Source organism: Taudactylus pleione, unplaced genomic scaffold (genome assembly GCF_031769625.1).
Source record: "Taudactylus pleione unplaced genomic scaffold, aTauple2 ptg002040l, whole genome shotgun sequence".
NCBI lineage: Eukaryota > Metazoa > Chordata > Amphibia > Anura > Myobatrachidae > Taudactylus > Taudactylus pleione.
The window spans coordinates 70,575-90,932 of NW_028286435.1; the positions used below are offsets into that span (position 1 = coordinate 70,575).

At 47.7% G+C, this 20,358-nt stretch overlaps 1 protein-coding gene across 2 annotated transcripts; it reads right to left on the bottom strand.

Annotated features, from left to right (window-relative positions):
• Positions 1-8,946: 8,946 nt before the first annotated feature.
• Positions 8,947-18,258, bottom strand: LOC148435714 (interleukin-1 receptor type 2-like). Of its 2 annotated transcripts, XM_088465594.1 has the most exons (5): positions 18,177-18,258; positions 17,728-17,799; positions 15,720-15,776; positions 12,080-12,209; positions 8,947-11,071 (listed from the first exon to the last, which is right to left on the bottom strand). In XM_088465594.1, the coding sequence occupies exons 1-5, from the start codon at positions 18,196-18,198 to the stop codon at positions 10,861-10,863; spliced, it is 492 nt and encodes a 163-aa protein (XP_088321720.1). In that variant the 5' UTR covers positions 18,199-18,258; the 3' UTR covers positions 8,947-10,860. The 2 variants fall into 2 exon arrangements, with proteins under 2 accessions (XP_088321720.1, XP_088321721.1); XM_088465595.1 differs by lacking the exon at positions 17,728-17,799 and having other exon boundaries at positions 18,177-18,239.
• Positions 18,259-20,358: the final 2,100 nt, after the last annotated feature.

The window sequence follows — 20,358 nt, forward strand, 5'->3', positions numbered from 1 at the left end:
TGTTGGCAGGCCAACCCCTCTTGTGAAAACCAAAGAGGATAAACAAGGAATCAGACTTCCTAACCGAAGCCGTCCGGTCTACATAAATTCTAAGCGCCCGGACCACATCTAAGGAAGTCTCACCAGCTGAAAGATCAGGGGACTGAAAAGCTGGCACAACAAGTTCCTGATTAATATGGAACTTCGAGACCACTTTGGGCAAAAACTCAGGACGAGTGCGGAGCACCGCTCTGTCCTGGTGAAAAATCAGGAAAGGAGGGCGACAGGAAAGCGCCCCCAACTCTGACACCCTCCTGGCAGAAGCAATTGCCAGGAGAAAAACCGTCTTAAATGTCAGCCACTTGAGCTCCACCGCCTCAAGAGGCTCAAACGGAGGACCCTGCAGGACCCGTAGCACCACCGCCAAGTCCCAAGGAGCCACAGGAGGCACAAAGGGAGGCTGGATCCTGAGAACCCCTTGGAAAAAGGTGTGAACGTCTGGTAGTATTGCAATCCGCCGTTGAAACCACACGGACAAGGCGGACACATGAACCTTCAGAGATGCAAGGCGTAAGCCGAGATCCAATCCTGACTGAAGGAATTCCAAGATCCTAGAAACTCGGAACACCTGAGGATCATAATGTCTGGACTCACACCACTGAAAGTAAGTGTGCCACACTCTGTGATAAATCCGTGCTGAAGCAGGCTTGCGTGCCCTGAGCATGGTACCAATAACCGAACTGGAGAAGCCCCGAGACCTCAAGACGGCTGTCTCAAGAGCCACGCCGTCAGACAGCCGACCCAGATCCGGGTAAAGGCAGGGCCCCTGAGACAACAGGTCCCGACGCTGAGGAAGAAGGTACGGAGCGTCGATGGAGAGGCTCCTGAGATCGGAGTACCAAGGACGTCTGGGCCACGCCGGAGCTACCAGCACGAGCATGCCGCCGTCCTGCTTGAATTTCCGCAGAACCCGAGGAAGCAGGGATATCGGAGGAAACAGATACGCCAGGTGAAACGTCCATTTCACCGACAGCGCGTCCACCAGACTTGCACCTGCGTCTCTTGTCCTTGACCCGTAAACGGGCAACTTGTGATTGTGACGGGAGGCCATCAAGTCCAGCTCCGGCAGTCCCCACCTGTCCACGAGTAGCTGAAACACCTCTGGGTGAAGCGACCATTCCCCGGGATGCACGTCGTGACGGCTGAGGAAGTCCGCCTCCCAATTGAGGACTCCGGGGATGAAGACCGCCGAGATCGCCAGAATGTGACCCTCCGCCCAAGTCAGGATACGAGACACTTCAGACATCGCTGCCTGACTGCGAGTTCCGCCTTGGTGGTTGATATACGCCACCGTGGTGGCGTTGTCGGACTGCACCTGTACCGCCGTTCCGTGAAGAGCGGGGCCGGACGACTGCAGGGCCCTGTATACTGCCCGCAGTTCCAGGATGTTGATGGGGAGAAGTGCTTCTTCCGCTGACCAACGACCCTGAAGCGACAAAGAGCCGGTCACTGCCCCCCAACCCCGGAGACTGGCAGCCGTCGTGAGCAGGACCCAGTCCGGGATCCAAAATGGGCGCCCCTCGACCAGATGAGCTGTCTGAAGCCACCAAGCCAAAGATTGCCGAACGTCCGGAGACAACACCAGCACCTGAGAGCGGATCCGGTGAGGTAACCCGTTCCATTCTGATAGAATCAGCCCCTGCAGGGGCCGGGAATGGAACTGGGCAAATTCCACCATGTCGAATGTCGACACCATGGACCCCAGAACTCTCATAGCCGAATGGACCGACAGGCGGCAACGGCTCAGGCAACTGCGTATCCGCAGCTGTAGGGAGGCGACCTTCTCCGGAGTCAGGAAGATCCTTTGCTGACGCGAATCCAGCAGGGCTCCCAAATGAACCATCCGCTGTGATGGAATCAGGGAGGACTTTTTCCAATTTATCAACTACCCGTGTGCTTGCAGGCAAGCGATCGTCAGGTGGAGATGTTGAAGCAGTACCTCCGGGGAGCTCGCCAGCAACAGGAGGTCGTCCAGATACGGCAGCAGCCGTACATTCTGGTTCCGAAGATGTGCGGCCATGACCGCCATAATCTTCGTGAACACCCTCGGTGCCGTGGAGAGACCAAAGGGTAGCTCCCGGAACTGATAGTGGTGTTGAAGGATAGCGAACCTCAGATACCGCTGGTGTGAAGATGCTATCGGAACATGGAGGTAGGCGTCCTGGATGTCCAGGGACACCATGTAATCCCCCGGTTCCATCGCCAGAATGATGGAACGTAACGTTTCCATCCTGAACTTGGGAACTCTGAGGAATTTGTTCAGAGACTTCAAGTTGAGGATAGGGCGATGAGAACCATTGGGTTTCTGCACCAGAAACAGAGACGAATAATACCCCGTCCCTCGTTGTGATAGAGGAACGGGAACAATGACCCCTGCTTTCAGCAAGGACTCTATAGCCTCCTGAACCTGTAACGCCTTGGTCTTGTCCTGAGAAGGACTTGTGCAGAAAAACTGGTGGGGTGGTCTGTGCCGAAAAGACAGGGCGTACCCCTGGGAGACCACTTCTCGAACCCAGGCATCCGTGGTGGTATTGTGCCAGCACTGGGCAAATAGAAGAAGTCGGCCTCCCACTCTGGGGTCCCCCAGAGGGAGGCCCGTCCCATCAGGCCGCAGGTTTATCTTCCTGCTTGGAAGAAGGGCGCCGAGCACTCCAGGCTTGCTTCTTTGGTTTAGAGGCCGTCTTACTCGCAGACTGTCTCGGGAAGGACTGACCTTTCGCCTTACCCTGAACCCGAAAGGAATGAAAAGCCGAACTCCGAACCTTAGCAGGCAGTGCCGCCGAAGGGAGGAAGGCCGACTTGGATTTAGCCAGGGTGTCCACTATTTTGTCCAAGTCCGGACCAAATAGTAATTCCCCATTGAAAGGTAAGGCCTCCAGACCTTTCTTTGAATCAGAGTCCGCTCTCCAGGACCGCAACCATAAGGATCGGCGGGCAGACACCGCTGCAGCCGATACCTGCGAGGTCAGCAGAGTAGCATCTAAAGAAGCTTCTCCAATATAAGAAGCAGCGTCCCTCATTTGTCCCAACAACGCCCGCTGGACATCCGGAGCGTCGTCCGGGAAGGTATCTTCCAATGCATTGGCCCACCCCTCAATGGCCTTGGCCACCCAGGAGATGGCCATGGCCGGTCGGGCCACCGCCCCGGAGAGGGAGTAAATAGACTTTAAGCAAGTCTCAACTTTCCTGTCCGTGGGATCCTTCAGCAAGGATATCGACGGTAATGGTAAGGTGGCGCCCCGAGTTAAACGGGTGACATGGGAATCCACCGCCGGTGGAGTTTCCCATTTTTTACAATGTGCTTCAGGGAAGGGGTAATTAGAAGCCAACCGCTTCTGAGGAAGGAATCTCTTACTGGGCGCCTGCCAAGTTACCGCCATATGATCCGTCAACTGATCCGACAGGGGAAACACCGCAGAAGCCACCTTAGTTTTTTTGAAACTAGGAAACTTTGACTTAGGAACCGGTGCCTCATCCTCTATAAGAAGAATAGCTCGCACCGCCCTAACCAGTGCTCGCACATTAATGGACGACTTGGTATCCATTTCCTGGACCGAGGCGTCCGAGTCAGTGTCATCAGGGACCTCCCCATCATCTGAGGAACCCTCTGAGTCCAATACCTGAGCAGCCCGTGTCATGAGTGGGCGTTTTGAAATCCTAGAAGGCATGTCAGTCTGCAACATTGACTGAAAAGTCGAGGAAGCGGCCGCCAAATTTTGCACGGAGTTGGAGAGCACATCCACCCATGGTGGAGGAGTCGCCATAGGGGCCTGAAAAGGTACCACAGGCTGCTGCGGCACAGGGGAAGCCTGTATATACATAGGCAACCCCGCATAGGGACCTACTGATTGAGACCCAGGAGGACTCCGCAATAACTGCGGGACACCCGGGGAATGGGGGATGGTCGGCTGGGGCAACGCCCTAGTAGGGAGAGCAGTCGGGACCGACAGACGGTCCGCAATAGACACCAGCACTTGAGAAAATATCGCCCACGGTGGTTCCTGCGCCAGAGAAGGTCTGGATGGGCCAGGAGCCACCTGTCATCGACTACACAGGCCATCCTGTGACAAATCCTCCCCATCTACTCCTGCAGAACAGCGTCCGCAGGAAGCCAACACTGGAGCCACTGAGCGCTCAACCTCCTCGTCTGACATGACAGAATATATTATATAGTCAAAAAATATATCTGGCAACAGGGCAGAAGAAAACGCACTCACCGGTGTGCTAAACAACAGCCCACAATACGGCACTGTGTAGCACACAACTGTATGTGACGGACCTCACAAATACGTGATCTATATAAGTGAGGTCAGTAGAAACGCCCCTCCCCCACACACCTGTAGGGCTTGTAGGAGAAGTAAAGGGACAGGTATAAGCTGACAGTAAGTGGAAAATAAGCACAGACAGGCAGCACTAGCAAAAGTCACATACCATGCAGGAAGATATACTCACTGCACCTTTACACTACAATCAACCTGCCCAGATTCAGTGTCTGGGAGGGCTATAGTGCTGTGTACGCTGTCCTTAATCAGGGGAGAGGTACACAGGGGGACCGGTCCGCGTGCTCCCTGAAGATCTGCGCTGCCACTTGTAGAAAATGGCCCCCAGAGACCTCAGAGGAGGAGTGGCCGTGTAACTGCAGCTCAGCGACGCCAGACTCCGTGCTGAAAGGCTCGCTGAGCTGAGGGGAGGAGCCGCTGACAGGGAAGGCTTCCTCCCCTGGCTAGCATATTAACCCCAGGGCTTGCCGGCATCCCGCTTGCCATATATCCCTGGTGGTCTAGTGGTCCCACGGGTTATTCCTCAGAGGGGGAGCCCGCCGCTAGCGGTCCCCGGTCTGTCCCCTAGGACCGGGGGCAAAGGACTGCATTTGCAGGCAAAACCCGCGAGCCGCCGCTAATCGGCGACTCGTGGCTTACCTTGTCCCCGGCGACTCCGGCAGCAGTCCAGGGAGGGACCCAGAGTCCGGCTAGTACGGACTCTGGCCTCCCGCCGCGATCCCCAGTGCAGTACTGGCGTCGCGGCGCCAGCGGGGAAGGAGAGCTGCAGCGTGGGCGTCTGCATTGACAGCCCGTCGCTGCCACACTAGAGCCTCTGTTGTAAAATAAAAATCTAACAGGCTCTTTTTTTTTTTTTGAAAAATAAAAATAGAAAGCTTTTGGGGGCTGCTCCTGCAGCCCCCCTGCGCAGGTGACCCGACTCCGGCCGGGCACCAACTCAAACTGAGGTGCTGTGGCCGGGGGCGGGGTATAGAGGAGGACGGACCCAAGTGCATCCTGGGAGCAGCTAAAGCTTTAACTGCGTGGTGCCCATGGATCCAGATCCAGCTATACCCCAAGGTCAACCCTATGGACCCTGAAGTAGAAAGGTGTGTGTGTGTGATTTACGAATGAGTTACTCACTATTGGGTAATGTTGCAGGAGATGTAAATGCGCCCCCTGGGGACAGAGGCATGTAGATGCAGCCAAGCAGTATTCTGTAAGCGGGGTATTGGAAATAACACGGTCACTGATACATACAACAGTCTGATCTTATTCATATCCACGGGAAGATCAGACGCACCAGAGTACGGAGACTGTGGAATAGGTGCTTAGTACAGCAAGAACCACTCTAGTCTACCCAGGAGGCCGGGCGTGTATCCCTGGGGCATTGAGACTGTATGTGAGCTCTTGGCAGAAGCTATCACCAGAGAACGTGTGCGCTGTGTGTGACGTCTTCCTGGCGGAACCAGACGTAATGTTCTGCTGGGGGCAACTGGCACAAATCTAATCTTCCGTTTCCGCTTTGCACATTGTTACTGCGACTTTATTGGTGTCGGCAATTTGAAGAGTATTTACAGACCAGTCTCCGTCAGGCCTGATGTGATCACTATTCTGACCGCTACATTTTTATACGTTAACATCACAATATGACACAAGATTATTCACATAAATGATCATTTATAATCTCTAGGTTTAGATTTGCGAAGGATTTACATAGGATTCAGTTCCCATTTCAGAGTCTTTCATGTGTAGTTTTAGGCTTATTGCGGAACAGTGGACGTATGCTATATTTCTTGTGGGTTGGAATTACACCCGGGGTTTTTAGAGTTTTTTCTTTGAGCACTGTCGGTAATAACCGGATAATACAGACATCTATTCCCGTACAGCATTATGAGACAGTAGAGACAACATTTTTATCCATGGTTATTCTGTAACACAGAAAACTATTTTTGCGGCTGTAAAATGAGGGGATTAAACCTGACAAAGGAGAGCAACAATGTAACGCTTCTGTGTACTCACACACACCAAAAAATATTCTGCTAGGTTATTGGATTCTTATTTAACTAAGTCTAGTGTGTACAGAGTGTGTGTGCTTGTGTATAGTGTAGGGGAAGTCTGGCTAATCTCCAGTGGGTAGGGATATCTGTACAGCGCTCTGTAAAATGATATTGCTATATAAACAAAAATTAGCATTTTATTCACGTTTAGACATTGAGAACTCTGTAATAATCCTGTCCACTTCCTGAGGTTTATGATGATCGATTACTTTTTCCCATAAATCTGAAAAAAAAGTTTTTGTTTTAAAAATCCTTAAGATCGATGATTATCTTGTACATTTTTAAAAAGGTTCCCGTGTTCTGTAGGTTACGTTATATATTTCTTAAAAAGGTTTGAGAACTGGGTGTAACATGGGAAAAAAAAAATTTGAGAGAGAGGAGACTCGGCAAGTGACAAAGCTGACTACATATCGTATTTGTGATGACGTAAACCGTAATGGGATTAATAGCGATGGAAAACTAGTCTAAGAAAGGTTACACCTATACAGGCCCCATTCTTCCATTCACCAAGTCATTTGTTGGCTAATGGAAGCATTTGTTGGGGAGGTTCTACGTCTTTAGTGTTATCTCTGAGTACACTATCCTGGGACAGGTTCCTCTAATGATAGCAGCATGATCGGTATGTACAGAGTAAACTACAGGAGACCGGGCTGGAAGCGGCTTGGGAGCTGCACAAACCTCTGGTTCCCCAGCGCGGGTTGGGTGAAATAACAAACCTGTGATGGATTGTGTATAGATGGTGACACTGATACCTTTAAGCCCCAGGAGCGGTGGGTCTCCACATCCAGTGCGGAGTTGGCAAAGTTGTAAATGTCATCACCCATTTCAGACCAATAACTCATGGATAAGGGATGAGCAATAACATGTAATCTGTAATTACAATGGGGTTTAGAACTTTCAGATCATTTGTACTCTAGATATTGAAATCTGGTGCTTAAGAACATTGCCCCTTTATTAACATTGACATGTATGGCACCAGCATATTTTCAGTAACATCTTACAATTGGGTACAAAACCATAATAAAACAAGACTGTGTAATCGGACTCCGTGAGGTAAGAGGGCCCTGCTCGCAAGCTTACACTCTATAGGCCGTTGAGGATAGAGTAAGGTCTTCCATGTCCACATAGGTATGTAACATGTTAAACCAGTCTCTTATGATGACAGTGTTGGTGAAGGATCTCCAGTAGGGAGCTGGAACTATCTGCATTGTTACTAAAGTGTCAAAGATGAGAGTTCTTTAATTTAGAAGATGGAACACTGGGCCCCCAAGACGCCTCTCCGTCTGCAATTTCCTCCTCTGTTTTTGGGATCATAGTCTGTGATCTGTAGACGCTCCCAGTAATTGATATATAGGGGACCCGCTCTGCACCAGCATCTCAAACCCGTGCTTGATACCTTATGGGAGTTTTTGCTTCATGTGCTTGGGCACCCTCCCACCTGGTAAGGACTGAATTGTGTCTCCAGAACCAAGATGCTGGAGGAACAGGGTCCTGAGTTAGATGAAGCGTTTCGCCCCCATTGTGAAGTAGTAAAGGAATTTGCCACCTCTCTCCGGCCTCTGAGAAGCTCAGCAAGACCCCAAAATGATTCTCTCCCCAACCAGTTTGTGGCAAAACAGCACCTATACCTATGATTTCAAATATCTACAGAGAGGTCTTCAATAAGGGTAGCTCCCTCCCTAGGTGTGACCATAAACATCCCTTATCCTTTTCTGGGAATGGGTCCAAGTGGTCCTGCTGGTTGGCCAACGCTGGGGACATCCGTGTGTGACCATGATCTTTAAAGTGTTTGGTGTCAAACCTGGACGTGTTCGTCTCCAATGGCAGAAGAGAGGATGAGTTTGATGAAATGGTTGTACACTTCTACTACAGCAATGTAATGTGAGCCTATCAGTTGGGTGCTTTACGCCAAATGTGAATCTCAGGGAGTTAGACATCGGGGAATTGAGTGACTGATGGTTTGACCCCATTGCGTGACCGTGTCTGCTCTAAGCCACCCCAAGCCTTGGGACAGCAGCACAGCTAGATCTTATTTTTATTATACTAATAAAAGTTATATTTTAACAGTTGTGGTCAAAACTGACTCTTCTATTTCCAGATATAATTAGCTCTTTCTTAGTCTGCGACCGCACCCCTTATCAGTAACTTCTAAATGTAATACAAATTATTGGTATTAAAGGGGTTAATACGGAACGTATTATATCAGGAGCAATTTCCCAGTGCAATAGGCCCTCTAACACTCCTACTCTGTATGTCATGTATACAGGAGAGGACGCCACAGTCATCTTGGTTTAGGACGTGATAAATAGCCCCCAGTGCGATTAGAGAACTATTTACCTACAGCGAGTGATCAGCAGGTATATAGAGCTACGTGTACAGTATATGTTAAATGAGTTATAATGTAAGATATAGACAGCGGCCTTCTGCATCCCCTGTACTTTATATGGAATAATATAACCACCCTGTCTTCTTCAGGCTATGAACACATTAAGGTAAAAGGCAATTGTACCGTTATAGCATCCGTGTATGATCTGTACTTAATGACATAGAACATTCTATTGGTGAATTAATGTTTACACACAATCATATTATTCTCATTTGCATCTTTTATTTATCAGGTGCAACAAAGTATAGGCTGCGCCGTACATGGGGTAATCCTAAAACATGTCACAGCATCAATATAATACACAGCAGATAACCAACAGACGTGTACAGGGGACTCACTGTAGGTTGTAGGAGTGGGCAGTGGTGAGTCGCAGGTGGGTACATAAGGTCTCCATGATCCTCTACCCATCATATGGTCCAGCTGAACGTATCCGTGTCACTGACAGGGACAAGGAAACAAAACAGGATAGTGCTAGGACAGAAGACTAGGGATGAAGGTTCTGCCCAAGAGCTTACAATCTAAATGGATGGGGAGATGATAGGAGGGCTGGTAGGCTTCAGTAATAAGGTTATATTTTAAGGTCATGTCTAAAGCTGGCAAGACTGGTAGAAAGCTGGAGGGGGGGGCACAGTGCCGGAGGCAGGTGTGAGAGAAGTGAACAGAGTGGAGGGAGAGGGAATCTGAGACGGGGAGGGATGAAGTTGGAGATGTACGTGGAGGAGGACAGAAGTTGGGGAGAGTGAGGTGGGCAGAAACGAGGAGGTGATGGTCATCAGGATAAGTTGCATGATGGAGAGATCGCCTGATTTTGGGGAGTGAAGGAGAGCGCGAGATCAAGCATGACAGAGGGAGTGGACATGTGCAATGGGGGGGGGGGGGGGGGCAATGAGTTCAGGCTTGGCCATGGTAAGTTCCATGAAGTACAAGGATATCCAGGATGAGAGGCCGGGCAGTCACTGGGAGATGCTAGAGGAGGACCATGGGGGTGAGGTCAGGGGAGGAGAGGTAGCTCTGATGGTATTGGCAGGTGAACGGAGGAGGTGTAGAGGGAGAAGAGGGCCAAGGACACACTTGTGGGACCACCTACAGCTAACAAAGGGGAGGTCAGAGTTACTGGTGAGGTATCATTTCAGCAATCTGCCTTTTCCCATTACTGATTATTGGTTTAAATATTAATACTCAATAATGTTGACATTTTGGAGTTTATTTACATATTTATGGATGATATTTAAAAGGGCAATGCTTTAGCTAGCCATGTCTTGCTAGTAAAAGCACTGCCCTTTTAAATATCGGGCATAAACACAAACGATAGTGTCGCGTTTTACAACACGACACTTCGTACATTAACCCCTTTATCTCCGAACATGAGGTTTTAGGATGTTGTTGGCTCAATTTAAGGGGAAAAAAATAATAAAGCAAAAATAGAAATATCCAAAGTGTTCAGGCTCCTCTACAATGCCTGGAAAACGTGCCAGGTGTAATACGCCGGAGGAGCCGCCCACATCTGACTGTTGCGTCACTATCAGGAGGCGTGCGCACGTCTTTACTGCTCTGCTAAGTATGACAACTGATATTACCATCTATCTGCTGAACCATTGTTTATAGCAATTACAGGTAGTACCAAATATAATTAAATAATACAATGTGTGTGTGTGTGTATATATATATATACCTGTAACAGGACGAATGCTTTTCCAATATAAGTTATTATAGACAATGTTGCTAATTTTACTACATTAATGTTTTACTCCATTTTTATAGATTCCTTTCACATTCATTATTGGTGTTTGCTACATTTATACTGCTTTCTCTAAGTGACCTATCACCTACGTACATTGTAGTGCCTGTGCCTCGTACCTCAGTGATGTGGCTCATTCCTTGTGTGACTTGAATGGCTGTGCCCTAATAAATGTTGGTTGATTTAAACTAAGACATTAGCACATTCTTATTCGACACCAGTGTCATGCAAACGCCACGTCATGGCGGTATGTCCCTGGTAGTCTCGCCGCGGCAGAGATGCGTTTCTCATCAGCCTTTTCGTCAGTCCATTGCCATTAGTATCACACTGGTACTATGCAGCTTAGTGTAGCTTTATAGAGTGTTACATTGGTGTTCATTAGTTTAGCTGCTCCTCACGCGTTTCGCTTCTGTTTGCTGCTTGGGGGACACTGTCATGGCCAGATAAAGCCGTAAGATTGAAGTGCTTGACGTCAACCCCTGATGGGTCTTGGATCACGCAGGTGAACGTTCTCGTGAAGTCTTCTGGCTGGGTGGGTGTAAACTCCAGACGCTTCTTTACGTACCAGAGCGCCTTATGTTTGTGTAGGCTGTGAGAAAACACAACAAGCGATCAGCAATCTCGAGTGTCCATTAATATAACTTCTCTGTACATGAACATCTTTATTATTGCCTGAAAGGATTTATGTATGTTTTATACCTCACTGCGGATTGGCCACCTGCTGATAGTGGTAGAGGCCATTTTTGGGAAGACATAGGGGTGAATTAAAGTCAATGCAATGTTGAACAGCTGCAGGAGGGAGCTCCCGAAGCTATTCAATTCAACGCTGTGTTTGGGTGGGCCAAAGGTGCATACACACACAACGATTTTTTGAACGTTTATCGATAACGATTTCGTTCAATTGTTGAGAAAATCGTTCACTTTCTGAGTTAAAACGATGAACGATTATCACGTTTGTAGTTCAGTCAGACTGACCAACTCAACGATTTTCAGTAAGGGAATATGCAAAAATCGTTCATTACATTTAGTAAATGAACGATTTTAGTAAACGATTTTCGTAAATTTTTCCCTCGAAAAAATGAACGAAAATCGTTTACTAAAATCGTTCATTTACTAAATCGTTGTGTGCGTATGCACCTTTAGGATTTCATCTGGCACCCCCCTGGGGATGCAAGGAGAAAGACAAAAGTGGCGGGTGCGCAGCTGTTTTTCTGCTTATCGCGGCGCTAACAGCCACGTGCCCAGCACTTTAATCAGAGAATGCCAGTTCTTGACAATAACACTTTTTTTTTTTTTTTATTGAGCTGACCCTGCTCGATCGCCTTTAGTGTGAATCATCGCCAAGCTTCTACTGCCTGACAGAAGACCGGGGTCAGGTGTGAAGGGTGACAACCCAAGAATAACCCAGCTCGTAAACCGTGTGTGAACGGGGGTAAGTAGGGAAAACCCCGGCTTCGTCCCTGGCTCAGTTTCCCAGGTCCGAGCGGTTTATGTGTGAAAGGGGTATAAGTAACACTGCAAAATGATTTTCATCTTTGGGTCACACAGTGTTGGGTTTATACTGTAAGTAGAAATAATACAGAGAGCAGCATCTCACCTTTCCGCCTTCTCCCTCACCCGTCCGTCTGGGTATGCGTCCTCAATGAAAGTGTTATTTACCAGCCAGTAGACAAGGTGGAAGCGCTGCCATTTTGTCTCAGCTTTGCACCTTATAGTGCAGTTGTCACCTGGGGAGGGGGCAGAATATACATCTCAGTGACAGCAAGTAACCAGTCAGAGTACAGGCTAGCAACACACCTACGGCCACAGCAAAGGTGGGACTATAATAAGAGACCATCTTTAATACATTTTGATGCCATGAAATGTCAAGTTTTGTAGGATGATAAATGATCAGCAAGTGTGTTGAGAGATGGGCATTTGCATATTGTAGCGTATGTGAAGATAGAAGTCTAAGTGAGCCACGGATTCTGTGTGGAGTTGGAGGGATCCACCCACACAGGAAAGAGCAAGGAGATGTGACCACACCTAAAGGCTGCCTTGTGTACAGAGCTCAGGTGGGGCTAAGGAGACAGTCTAAGCGGGACTGCGGTAGCGATGGAGCCCAGTGACCGTACCTGCATGGGGCAGGGAGGACCACAAATCTTTGACTGTGTTTGTGTGAAACTGTAGCAGCCAAGCTGCAGACCAGGAGGCCAGTGTCTATACCTACATGGGGCAGGGAGCACCACAAAAAAGACTGTGACTTTGTGGCTGCCAGGCCAGGAGGCCGTGTCCATACCTGGAGAAAGCAGGCAAGACTGAGACACTGTTACGTTTGCAGACTAGCTGCCCTGTTAGTCAGGGTTCAAGAAATGAGGTAGTGCCCTGCATTGGGGCAAGGTGGTTTATTATTTTGTTCTGCCATAGACTTCAGTTACAGAAGACTCAGCTAGCCCATAAAATCTCGCATCGTTATGATTATTATGAAATTTTATCAAATACTTAAATGTAATAACTTGACCAGTCACGTGATGCAGCAATAGACACATTTGCATACCTAGACCTAATATTATGTATAACTGTCAGCATGGAAGCATTCATTGTAACTTGGAAGTCATGATGTAACATCTCGAAAGATCTGTTCTTATCTGTTCAATTTTAAAGACTTTTTAATTTAAATGGATTATTATTTTGGTTTAACAGCGCAGAAACGTACAAGCACCTATGAAACTCAACTATTCCCTGCATTTCACCAGACAACCGGGGTCCTGCATGACCAGCCCCTGTACTGTTCCTACTGGTGCTATGTTGGTAGCAGTCAACCTTGTAATATGACACAGGTTCTCAAACTCAGTCCTCAGCACCCCCAACAGAGCATGTTTTCCAAATCTCACAGAATCAAAAGTGAAATAATTAGCTCCACCTGTGGATCTTTTAAAATGTGTCAGTGAGTAATGAATTCACCTGTGCACCTTGCGGGGGTGACCTGCAAAACGTGACCTGTGAGGACTGAGTTTGAGAACTACTGTAACATGATATAATTTGGGTTTATAGGGACATCATACATATATATGTATAAAGCACATATAGATGGGCACAAACCTCCCTGTAATTAATGGCCCAAGTGTACAGCAAAAGCCGCAATAAAGGACATATTTACATATAGAAAGAAAGGAAGCAGGCACTCACATGGGACGAGATGAGAACACGAGATAGAGTGAAGGCTCAGCTGCGGCTTATTGGAGATAAATTGTAAAAACTAGATCTAACCAAACAAAACACGATAAGCAATGCTAAATGTTGTTTGTTTAGATCTTGTGGTTTTTAGAGTTAATTAATAAAATTGATTGGCCTTTCCACTGATGATGGGGGTGTTCTCAATCATAAGTGAGGCTATGATGGTGCTGGAGGAAGGCGCTGGATTCTCTGACCCGCCACTGCTGGGGCTCCACTATATTTAACATAAGTTCTCATCTAGTCCCATCTGAGCGCCTGTGTGTGTGTGTGTGTGTATATATATATATATATATATATATACAGGAGCCCGAACAATACGTGGCTAATATGCCTGCTGCGGCACTGAAAGGGTTAACCCTCGTGCTGCTGCACCGTCTTTAAAGGGACAATGTACTGTACAACTATAGGTAATAATGTATTTTACCATGTTGTATTTAAAGCGCTCTGCACAGTTTTGAAATTGGGGAAACATGTTTGTACATTCCCCATAAGTGCATAATCTGTACATTCCCCATAAGTGCATAGTCTGTACATTCAGACTATGTACTTATGGGGAATGTATAAGGTATTTTGGTTTAGAACTGGGGTTCCCAACCACGGTCCTCAAGGCACACTAACAGTCCAGGTTTTAGGGATAGCCATACTTGAGCACAAGTGACTTAATTAGCACCTCAGTTATTTTGATTTAAGCATCTGGTCACAATCATGGATATCACTAAAACCAGGACTGTAAAGGCCCCCATACATCAGAGATTGATTGCAGCAATCGTGCAATTTGCAATCGATTGTGTATAAAACTCTTTCCCTTTTTCAATCGATTGCAGAATTGCACGAATGTGGAATCAATTTCTGATGTATGGGGGCCTTTAGTGTGTGCCCTGAGGACCAAGGTTGGTAGACAAATTGCTCTTTAGACATCCTCACATAGGAATTGATATGATAATGGGTAAACTGGAAAAGCCTTTTCTTTGAAATGCAAAGGAAAGGGGGGTATGCACTACAAGATCTGAAAACAACTGCACGATTACGACATTGTAACTTAAGATGTGTCTATTTATATTGGTGAATAGGAACACAGGGCGGACTTTACTACCTGTGGTAATATGTATTGGGGTAACAGAAGGCCTGTGAGCCTGGTTTGTGTGTATCTTTTTAACATCAAGAAGGAATGACCTGCAGTAACTTCTGTATGCTGTGATACCCCAGCAGGAAGAGTATTTTTTTAAGACTATTTGAGCAATAAACATCTTTACAACAACTACGTCTGAATCCTGCTACAACAGAATTACGCCAAACGCTATTCCGTTCTCTGGTGTTCTGGTTTGAGCCCAGTGTCTCCAAGCTCAAGTCCTCGGCCAGCTACCGTGCCGAACCTGGTCCAGTGTGAGGGATCAGTGGCGATCAGCCGACACCAATCAGGAGGTGTGGCCACAGTTTTTCTACGCATAGAGGCGGTTCTAGGTGCCAATGGTAGGAGCCTGGAGAAAGTGGTACCAGGTGCCAGTGTAGAAGACTAGGTGTACATAACTGGTTCCAAACGCCCATGGTAGGAGTTTGATGGTGGCAGCAACGTTACACGCCCACTGCGCAGAGTCAGTAACAGGCGGTTACTGACGGTAAGAGGGAATCCCTGATAACCCAAGATCCAGTGGGGATCAAAACTAATCTGTGATTGGGTAGCGAGAGAGGTCATCTGGTCACAGAGATATAGATATATATATATTTAACTTATTACCAGTTATTTATACAGCGCACATATCTCGCAGCGCCATCCACATCAGTCCCTGCCCTAGTGGAGCTTCCCCTGGATGAATATTATTACTAGAGGCTGAATATTCCCTACCACATGTACATACACACACATACACCCGGAGGAAACCTACATAGACACAGGATATCTCGCTAGCATAAAATAACTGAGCTGCGTTTATAATAAAACAATCTCGTCTTTGCGTCAATGTCTAAGTGGTAGCACTAGGGGGAGCTGTTACCCCTCTCAGTGTATGGGATACTGCACTTACCTGTCTGGGTGATGACCGTGTTGTCTTCTGGGTGGAGAATCTTTGGCAGATGTGGGGCTGAAATGAGAGAGACCAGAACATGTTATCTCTATGATGCTGGGCATACAGCTGGATATATACCTCTCACAGTAGCCTAAGTACATGTAGATCTCTATTCCCTGCTCATCTATAGAGTGCACAGGTTTATTCGTTGCTGCAAATGTTCTGTAATCCAGCGATTACTTCTTATAGACTGACCACAGCTGTGGTTGGACTATCAGCCTTTGTCACATGCATGGGGGAAGTCTGTGGGTTCTGGCTGAGTTTCGGGGTCCCCCCGCATTAAGGGAGTAGCTACAGGTTAGAGATCAGTCTGTAAAGAGCACATTTTATGGTGAGGGGCTTACACTGATCTATAGTTATTCAAGTTAAAACATTCATCAGCACAGAGCGTTCCAGTATAAGGTATGAGACTGTGACATTGGCCCCCATTCTGTCCACATGGTGTCGCCCCATCTTATCACAGCCTGGGACAGGGCCTCATTCGCTCCTGTATGGCGGAGAAGGCTTTGGATTTCACTACGTAACTAGCTAATATTTTTACCCAAATCCGCTCATATTTTTTATGATTGAATTAGGTCAAGATCTATTTAGAACTTACCCAACACAATTTAATTAGCAAAAAAAAATCTCTTTTAAAAACACATAAACCTTAATATAGATTTCTAAAATATTGATCAACAATATTTCGGACCATCGAGTGTACATGCCGGGGGTCACAGTACAGTGTGTAATAAGGGTGAGTGTACATGCCGGGGGTCACAGTACAGTGTGTAATAGGGGTGAGTGTACATGCCGGGGGTCACAGTACAGTGTGTAACGGGGGCGAGTGTACATGCCGGGAGTCACAGTACAGTGTGTAATGGGGGCGAGTGTACATGCCGGGAGTCACAGTACAGTGTGTAATAGGGGTGAGTGTACATGCCGGGGGTCACAGTACAGTGTGTAATAGGGGTGAGTGTACATGCCGGGGGTCACAGTACAGTGTGTAATAGGGGTGAGTGTACATGCCGGGGGTCACAATACAGTGTGTAATAGGGGTGAGTGTACATGCCGGGGGTCACAGTATAGTGTGTAATAGGGGTAAGTGTACATGCCGGGGGTCACAGTACAGTGTGTAATAGGGGTGAGTGTACATGCCGGGGGTCACAGTACAGTGTGTAATAGGGGTGAGTGTACATGCCGGGGGTCACAGTACAGTGTGTAATAGGGGTGAGTGTACATGCCGAGGGTCACAGTACAGTGTGTAATAAGGGTAAGTGTACATGCCGGGGGTCACAGTACAGTGTGTAATAAGGGTAAGTGTACATGCCGGGGTCACAGTACAGTGTGTAATAGGGGTAAGTGTACATGCCGGGGGTCACAGTACAGTGTGTAATAGGGGTAAGTGTACATGCCGGGGGTCACAGTACAGTGTGTAATAGGGGTGAGTGTACATGCCGGGGGTCACAATACAGTGTGTAATAGGGGTGAGTGTACATGCCGGGGGTCACAGTATAGTGTGTAATAGGGGTAAGTGTACATGCCGGGGGTCACAGTACAGTGTGTAATAGGGGTAAGTGTACATGCCGGGGGTCACAGTACAGTGTGTAATAGGGGTGAGTGTACATGCCGGGGGTCACAGTACAGTGTGTAATAGGGGTGAGTGTACATGCCGAGGGTCACAGTACAGTGTGTAATAAGGGTAAGTGTACATGCCGGGGGTCACAGTACAGTGTGTAATAAGGGTAAGTGTACATGCCGGGGTCACAGTACAGTGTGTAATAGGGGTAAGTGTACATGCCGGGGGTCACAGTACAGTGTGTAATAGGGGTAAGTGTACATGCCGGGGGTCACAGTACAGTGTGTAATAGGGGTAAGTGTACATGCCGGGGGTCACAGTACAGTGTGTAATAGGGCTAAGTGTACATGCCGGGGTCACAGTACAGTGTGCAATAGGGGTAAGTCTAATTTCCCGGTTTATCCTTACCTGCTGTAATGCTGATAACACTGTGTATGACGAGTAGAGATAATATGTATATTCCACCTGCCCTCTTCTCACCTGAAACAACAGGGGGCAACACTGAGCTAGGTCATCCATGGATTCAGCATTACAGGAAAGGTATCAGACTGGAGATGCACAGACTGGGGGCTTATCTGAGCCTTCTTCCAGCCCTCTGAGGCCCCTCACCCCAGGTGACCCTAGTCAGAGATCATACACCGGGTGTATGTGACAATGATAGTACTCCCATTACTGAGAGCTGCGTGAGGCAGGAGTAATTACTAGGATTATTCCCTGTTTAAAGTAACACGTTTCCAGTTACACGTACAGTGTATAATATATATGTGTATATATATATATATATATATATATGTGTGTGTGTATGTATATATATGTATATGGCCCACATGTCCCTGTAAGAGATGTAAGTTCCTTACCTGGTCCTGGGCTGGGCGTCATCGTGTCTGTGACATCCCCAGCCTGGGATCTCTATATACTGCAGCCTGGGACGTGTCATCACTTTTACTTTCTATATGAGGAGGGGTAGAGGGGGGGGGGGGTATTGCATGATGCAGCACATTCTGCCAGTGACTGTAGGGAGCAGCAATGTAGGGATGGAATGTAAGACATGCGGCTCAGTACTGAATTGTGAAATCCATATACGCAGCTTTGTGTGAGGTGAGAAAATGTCATTTTATGTAACTTTGGCAGAAGAAATAAGAGATGTCCATAAGGGCAGAGAGCACAGTTCCGTGCCCTTAGTGGTGCTGTATATAGAGTAACATACAGGTATACACAACTGTATATGGAAACTAGTAACTCTCATACAGGATAATGGAAGTCCCTTAAAAAACAAACAAAGAAAAAAAAAACAGAAGTAGGAGAAAAAACACAAAAGATCCAGTGAATAAATCACAAAATATCTAATTTATTATTAACGTTTAAAATAAATATGCCTATCCAACATCCTCAAAGGAAGCGCCAGTATATCATATAATGTATAATCACAGTAATACTAATGTGTAATCAGGGAAGTCACTAGTATCACAGATATCTCCTACTTACCTTCCTCTCCTGGAATGGCCGCTGTCCCCATACACTAGTATCACAGATATCTCCTTCTTACCTCTCTCTCCCGGAATGGCCCGCTGTCCCCATACACTAGTATCACAGATATCTCCTGCTTACCTTCCTCTCCCGGAATGGCCGCTGTCCTCATACACTAGTATCACAGATATCTCCTGCTTACCTTTCTCTCCCGGAATGGCCCGCTGTCCCCATACACTAGTATCACAGATATCTCCTGCTTACCTTTCTCTCCCGGAATGTCCTGCTGTCCCCATACACTAGTATCACAGATATCTCCTGCTTACCTTCCTCTCCCGGAATGGCCCGCTGTCCTCATACAGTAGTATCACAGATATCTCCTGCTTACCTTCCTCTCCTGGAATGGCCCGCTGTCCCCATACACTAGTATCACAGATATCTCCTGCTTACCTTCCTCTCCCGGAATGGCCCGCTGTCCCCATACACTAGTATCACAGATATCTCCTGCTTACCTTCCTCTCCCGGAATGGCCCGCTGTCCCCATACACTAGTATCACAGATATCTCCTGCTTACCTTCCTCTCCTGGAATGGCCGCTGTCCTCATACACTAGTATCACAGATATCTCCTACTTACCTTTATCTCCTGGAATGGCCGCTGTCCTCATACACTAGTATCACAGATATCTTCTGCTTACCTTCCTCTCCCGGAATGGCCCGCTGTCCCCATACACTAGTATCACAGATATCTCCTGCTTACCTTCCTCTCCCGGAATGGCCGCTGACCCCATACACTAGTATCACAGATATCTCCTGCTTACCTTCCTCTCCCGGAATGGCCCGCTGTCCCCAACACTAGTATCACAGATATCTCCTGCTTACCTTCCTCTGCCGGAATGGCCCGCTGTCCCCATACACTAGTATCACAGATATCTCCTGCTTACCTTTCTCTCCCGGAATGGCCCGCTGTCCCCATACACTAGTATCACAGATATCTCCTGCTTACCTTTCTCTCCCGGAATGGCCGCTGTCCTCATACACTAGTGTCACAGATATCTCCTGCTTACCTCTCTCTCCCGGAATGGCCGCTGTCCTCATACACTAGTATCACAGATATCTCCTGCTTACCTTTCTCTCCCGGAATGGCCGCTGTCCCCATACACTAGTATCACAGATATCTCCTGCTTACCTTCCTCTCCCGGAATGTCCTGCTGTCCCCATACACTAGTATCACAGATATCTCCTGCTTACCTTCCTCTCTCGGAATGGCCTCTGTCCCCATACACTAGTATGAGGGCAGGAATTTTTCAAACTCCAATAATACAATATTTTCGGAGCTTGACTGTGGGAGCATTCACCATCTTCAGATGGCGTTTGCTCCCGCACTCGCCGCTGACCCTGCTCCTTACCTATAGGAAGGAGTCCCATGTAGCAAAGAGGGATCCTATCGGATCCCTCAGTCCCTGTCCGGCTCCTTCCACACGCATGCGTGACCTGAAGGAGAAGTGAAGCGCTTCGGGCAGACAGCTGATTTTCGGATGCGCTTGAGCAATGATGAATTGCTCCAGTGCTCG

Bases quoted from the DNA above. Each gene is read 5' to 3' on its own strand.
- LOC148435714 (XM_088465594.1), bottom strand. From the start codon at position 18,198: ATGACGCCCAGCCCAGGACCAG. The intron at 12,210-15,719 runs GTAAGTGCAGTA...CCCCCTCCCCAG, and splicing joins CACGGTCATCACCCAGACAG to GTGACAACTGCACTATAAGG. The intron at 11,072-12,079 runs GTGAGATGCTGC...GTTTTCTCACAG, and splicing joins GTGAGGGAGAAGGCGGAAAG to CCTACACAAACATAAGGCGC.